The sequence below is a fragment of the Ictalurus punctatus genome, chromosome 10 (genome assembly GCF_001660625.3).
Source record: "Ictalurus punctatus breed USDA103 chromosome 10, Coco_2.0, whole genome shotgun sequence".
In the NCBI taxonomy this organism is placed as follows: Eukaryota; Metazoa; Chordata; class Actinopteri; order Siluriformes; family Ictaluridae; genus Ictalurus; species Ictalurus punctatus.
In genome coordinates, this window is record NC_030425.2 from 28,655,001 (window position 1) to 28,661,575 (window position 6,575).

Sequence of the window (6,575 nt, forward strand, 5' to 3'; positions counted from 1 at the left end):
CTGGTTATCTCATCATTTGTTTAGCCTCGGTTCCATGTTCCCAGTGCGAGTATGATTTCCACACACACACACACACACACACACACACACACACACACACCAGCAAAGGGTTTTTTTTTTTTTTCTGTTGCCAAATTTCTAACCAATTAATTTGTTTACTGAGGATATGTTTAAGCCCGACACACACACACACACACACACACACACACACACACACACCCTTCAGAACTTTTTTTTTTTTGCTTTGTGGTTTATAAACAGGTCTAGAAACGGGTTAATTTCATTTCTAACACACAGCAGTATGAGATGGTTTTGAAATCACTGATATATCAGCATCATAATGGTTTAGTTTTAGTGAGGTCACCGTTATTCACTGTAACAAGGAAAGATGCATTAAAATATGTTTTTATTCCAGCTGTTTGGACTTCCCTACTGGATGAAGAGTAAATTAAAATAACTGCACTCACAGATGCAGGCCGCGGCGATGAGCCGAGAGGCGGAGTACGGCGGCTCGCAGCTGGGGAACATGGGCTGCACCAGGTAGTTGGCGAAGGTGATGGCGATGATGGCCTGGCTGGTGGGCTCGATGATGAGGAGCGACGTCCAGAGCCGAATAAACGCCAGAAAGCCTCCGAATGACTCCAGGATATAGGCGTAGCTAGCACCTGACTTGGTGATGGTGGTGCCCAGTTCAGCATAACACAGAGCACCAATCACGGAGAAGATTCCGCCGATGGCCCAGATGACCAGCGACAGCCCGTAGGAGGCGCTGTAGATCAGCACACCTTTAGGGGAGACGAAGATCCCCGAGCCGATCATGTTTCCCACGATGAGGCTGATACCGTTCAGGAGCGAGATCTCCTTCTTCAGCTGCATCGTCTCTCTGGGCCGGGACTCTTCCGTTCCCCCAGAGCGACGTCTGTTTAACGCACCGGTACCAGAACCAGAACCGTTCTCCATTCTGCCCTCGAGCTGGTGGAGGAACAAACGCTGCAACCTGCGTCGATCTGGAACACAGAAAAAGGGTTATATATATATATATATATATATATACACACACACACACACATACATACATACATACATACATATACACACACACACACACGTTTCATCAGGTCGAAAACTCATCATGAGGAACGTTGTAGTGTTTTTAACATGGGATCCAGCGCCAGAATTATTGGCACCCTTCATAAAAAGGAGCAAATATGCATACATGTATCTACACCACAGCTCTATTGAATCCTGGATTGTGATTGGTCAGGACGTGTTGATTAATTTCTCTACAGCAGAAGCTCAGACAGTCTAACAATCTGAGCCTAATGATAAACGGATTGAAAAGAAAACTGTGTGTAAGTGATAAACGACACGGTGAAGTTTTCTGTAAGGAGATGTTTATGTAACGTGTATGGAAGGAGTCTCCAGTGTCAGCGCTGTGTAACAGGCAGAGGTAAAGCTGTGACTAAGTTTTCCCTCATCTTCAGGATTGTGGTTTCTCGGTAACGTGTAACAAGCTGCGTTTGTGTGTGTGTGTGCGTGCGAGTGTTTTTTATTAACTTTAAGAGAGAGAACAAAGAGAGGGCTGGTGAGGAAACAGCTGTTTATATCTGCTGTAACACAAGCGAGGATGAGAACCAACTTGCTTCGTGACATTAAAATGTAGCTACAGGGGGATAAAATAAAAAATAAAAAAAAAACCAACATGTTCTTACAATTCCGAATGTAAATTTATAATGCTGTGGATTGTTGGATGAGCGATAAATACACTTTGGGCTGTGCTGTTAGAGGGAAAAAAGCAAATTTTTTGTGGGAAAAACCCCCCCAAACCTACCACATCATGGATCATTTTCCTATAACAGCACAGCCCAAAGGGTTTTATTTACATTAAGTTAAAAATATCGCCAAAAATCACCAGCCAGAGACACAATACTAAGCTTTCTTTTCTTTCTTCTTATAAATAGAGACTTTTCTTCTCAAAAACATTCATTTCTCACACACAAACATACCTTCCATAAAGCAAAAAATAACCACAGCCCCTAGTATTTTAACACTCGATATCTTTTGAGTTAAAGTTGTTTGGTTTTCCCCCTGTAGTGAAAGAAGACGAAGTGGTGTGTGCGCCCGCGTATTTATACCCCGGGGAAAGATTCTTGTTAATGATAAAGTGCTTACGTCTTTAGGAGAAGAAAATGTTCTTTTACCCATGCTCTGAAGATATGAAATGTCCAGGTTTGCAGGCTCAAGTCTGTTCAGTGTGTGAACGCAGATCAAAGGAGAGGAGACCATTTCCGCTGCACCATTTATGGTGATAAATTCAGCATATAAAAATTATAATTATATATACATATATAAAAAGAATAATTGAGGGGGGGGAAGTTTCAAACTTCGGGGGATGTGTGTGTGATCATGTATATAGCCCGGACTGACTCGATGAAGAAATAGTTTGTTCCCCCCTTCTGGAACCGTGTCTCAATCGCTGTAAAATCCGGGTAAACAATTCCCTGAGTGTGTAAAGAGGAATTTCAGATAAGCTTCGCACCGAGAGAGGGTTTGTGTGCTGTAAGAGTACAACGAGTTACACGCTGTTAAATGATTAAACACAAAAAGGTCTGACTGGTCCCTGGCGGTTCGCTGATAACACGCTCCTCAGATTAGACGACTTTGACGGGTGGACAAGGTCTTGCGTAAATCTTTTCTGATTCAATCACGGTTCGCAAACATCAAAAGTCATTCATGGTTTATTTAAAAAAAAAAAGTCATTATACCCATTAGTATGAAAAACTCAGTGGCGCCAATACAAAAGTAATCGATCGATGTGATTTCTAATTCATTTCTTACAAACAGCTTGTTTGTTTTTTTGCCTTCTGTTCTGTGTTAAATACCTTTTGTAAAAGTTTTTAAAGACGTTATTGGGTCTCAGTTGAGTTGGGTTGGAAAAACTTAAATATCGTGCTAAAAATAAACATTGGGACATCGTCTTGTTCTGGGTCTCTTCCGATTCCCGGAACGTCGAATCCCAAACATCTGCACTTTGAGCCATATAAAGCCCTGATGCATGAAGCGTGTGTTACAGTCTCCATGGAAACCTGTACTCATCACCGTGGTTTTGACCTTGTGCAGCTCAGCTGGATGAGTGTGTGTGTGAGAGTATGAGAGAGAGAGAGAGAGAGAGAGAGAGAGAGAGAGAGAGAGAGAGAGAGAGAGAGAGAGATTCATGCCCTTGAGGCATACTGTTGTTTTCTTGTTATTTTAGTTCAGTGACTTTGTTTTAAGCAGCTGGGTTTTTAAATACAGTTTGTGGAAAGTTTGAAGTGTTAAAAAATTTTACCAGGGAAAGACTGTTTACAGATATTGTTACTAAAAAATTTTTTTTTACAAAATTGAAACGACTAAAAACAGCCAAGAAACATCTCATTAAAATGGCAGGGTCTATTAAATATACATGAATATGCAAATTGGGACACTCCTCCACATCTTCCTGCAATTCCTAATGACTTAATATTCCAAACATTAGCTACCTCAGCTAAGTAACTGTTAGTAAACTCTCTGGCATTAGTCAGACGAGCAGGGGTTTACTCCGGCTCAGTTTACATTCTCATTTTCTCACTGGTTTATTTAACAGACGGAGCAAAAACCTATTAGAACACGTTTCAACGTCTCCAGTACAACCACCGCTTGTATTTCACCAACATTAGCTAAGGTTGTCTACAAACAAAAATAACATCACCAGGTACTATGTTGTCATCCTCTAACCTCAGGACACGATTAGATCAAACTCTGTGGAGTTTATTTTATTTAGTGACTTCATAACCTGGGCTCATACGTAGCTCCACCCCCAAATCGGCTTTAAAAAAGAAGGGCAGAGAAAATATGACTTTAGCAACAACATCAAAAGAAAGGGAAAAAAAAAGTGCTCAATTTGACAATCACCAAAACAATCAAAGCAGAATTCAGCGAGTTAAATAAATAAATAAATAAATAAATAAATAAATAAATAAATGCCAGTTTGAATGTAGGAAAACTTTGAGAAGCCATCTGTAAAAAGCACAGAAAAAAAAACAAAAAGTTTTTCCAGATATGGACAAAAAAGGTATTTAATGAATTAATTACAATTATACTTGTAATTAATTATTCAATTAAATCACTAAATATTTACCACAATATACTATTTGTATAAAATGAAATGGTACACTTGTTTCAGTACCTAAAATGATGACGTAGCGATGGTTAAATAAATTATCACTCGGCTGTTAAAGAAAACAAGAATCACGTGACCCTTAAAGTACACTTATAGTCACGTGGTGGATGGCGTAATGATTAGGCATAATTGTAGGGTTTCATCTTTGTTTTTGTTAAACAACATCTGCACGCTCCGATAACTTCAAGCAGGTTTTAATTTAAATATTGGCCTTGACAGTACAAACGAAAAAAGAAAAGAAAAGAAAAGAAAAGAAAAGAAAAAAAAAAAGACAGCAGAGCACTCACACACACACACGCGCGCGCGCGCGCTCGGTCAGAAACCCAAGAAGATATAAATAGAAAGAGCACAACACTGATTTTGGAACAATCTGGTAACCCTGAGAGAGGAAAGCCTTAGAAACATGAAACCTGGCAACCTCCTTTGTTGCATTGCGGTACACAGAGACACTAAAACAAAGTTTAACGATTATATACAATTAAAGACGTTTCTACATGAATCAGTGTATGGGAAGAAATCTGGATTTGGGTGGTAAATGTGAGTTCATTGACGGAGAGTTGAGGCATTAGAGGTGTTTATCAGCTGAGAGAGGATCACAAGATTTTTCCCCCCCTCAGATGAGGATTTCATGGAAAACACCATCACTTCATATCAATCATTATTATTATTATTATTATTATTATTATTATTATTAATAATAATAATAATAATAATAATAATAATAAATGTTTAAAATGTCCCAGTGTGGGGTTCTGACGTTCTAAAATATCCACCACTGATCAAGCCTTGAGAAGCATGGCTCTCATTCCAGCATGCTGTAATCTCACTGGATCTCGCGGACAGGTGTTCAGGTTATTCAGATTATTCAGGGATTATTCACGACTTTTCTCTAAACAAACCAACAAAAAAACAAACATTCAGTTCACAGTTCAAAACTGTAAACAGCCTTTTAAATGGCACGTCCTGTGTAGGACAAAACAACAACTAACTCACCACCACAGGAAATACATCACGGCTCATGTGGAACAAAACAAACGCTGAGAACATAGAAATAACTCGACAGCTCATTTCTACTGAAGGGTCATGTTGTTAAAGTGAGAAAGAAATAACACCACATGACTTTCTCAATCATTTTCTCTCTATTCCTCTATCTCATTATATCGCTGATTATTATTATTATTATTATTATTATTGTTGTTGTTTCTTTACTTTTATGAAGTCCAGGCACTCACCTCGTCCCGTCCTCCGGGTCTCAACTGGAACTGAACTCCTGAACACCGGACACACCGAGGAGCATCCTCTCACGCCCTCCTCTCAATCCTCAACACGGTAGACAAGCCGCCAGAGGGTCACGTGACACCGGCAAACCAATGCGGTCACGTGGCTCACACTCGCTTTAATCGCGCAATCAGCCAATCAGAGTTCACGCACTTCTCCTACGTCATAATTTTGATTACGTGTTAGTCGTCGTAAACATAACCTGTGACTTCAGAAAACGAGTCACAAGTGTGTGTACTTTCTTGTTCTTTTTATATTATACAGGCTAGGCTAGCTACTGAGTTACTATTCATAATATTATTACTCTCTGAATTATTATTATTCTCGGATTTTCAAGTTTTTTGTCATGAGAGAGAAAAGCATGTGGAGGGGGGGATTATAAAAAGCAGACGAAGCAGCTTTATTATTATTATTATTATTATTATTATTTTATCATTATAATTAAATTAGATGTAGTAGTATGTGTAGTGTTTCATGAGTTTGTACAATATGTCATGTCCTCAGCAGCAGTGAAGGGGTACTGGTGAAATATTGCAGCATGCCTGAAACATGTGAAGAGGTTGTCCATGAGCGTCACTGAGGTGAGCGGCGTGTGGCAGGTAGTGGAGGTGTGAGAGACAGAGCGGACGGAGGAGTGACGACTGCATTACAGTCGTAGAAACTGTTCTTCAGCCTGCTGGGTCTGGATTGAATGCTGCGGTACCGTCTGCCTGGTGGCAGTCTGGTAAAGGCACAGAGGTGCAGGGCACATTCACACACACACACACACACACACACACACACACACACACACTCCAACATCTATTCACACACTATGGACAATTTGGACACGCCAATCAGCCTACAACGCATGTCTTTGCACGGGGGGAGGAAACCGGAGTACCCGGAGGAACCCCCAAAAAACAGGGAGAACATGAAAAGTGCGTGCACACAGGGTGGAGGTGGGAATCGATCGAGTGAGGGTGGAGGTGGGAATCAAACGTGCTAACCACAAAGCCATTGTGTCTCCGTGGTGAAATTATTATTATTAGTAGTAGTAGTAGTAGTAGTAGTAATATATGAGGTTTGTCAGTAATGAGTATACAAACAAACAAACAAA

General features: G+C 40.2%; 1 protein-coding gene across 3 annotated transcripts in view; it reads right to left on the reverse strand.

Moving 5' to 3' along the window:
* Nucleotides 1-5,572, reverse strand: part of slc7a6 (solute carrier family 7 member 6) — a 14,526-nt gene extending 8,954 nt beyond the window's left edge. The window contains exons 1-2 of one of the 3 annotated variants that reach the window (XM_017478504.3): nucleotides 5,431-5,572; nucleotides 468-1,007 (exon numbers count right to left, since the gene is read on the reverse strand). In XM_017478504.3, coding sequence (XP_017333993.1) covers nucleotides 468-960 — 493 coding nt within the window. In that variant the 5' untranslated portion in view covers nucleotides 961-1,007; nucleotides 5,431-5,572. Of the gene's footprint in view, nucleotides 1-467; nucleotides 1,008-2,201; nucleotides 2,349-4,971; nucleotides 5,101-5,430 lie in introns of those variants that run through there. The other 2 variants (XM_053683396.1, XM_047157923.2) reach the window with 2 other exon arrangements.
* Nucleotides 5,573-6,575: the final 1,003 nt, after the last annotated feature.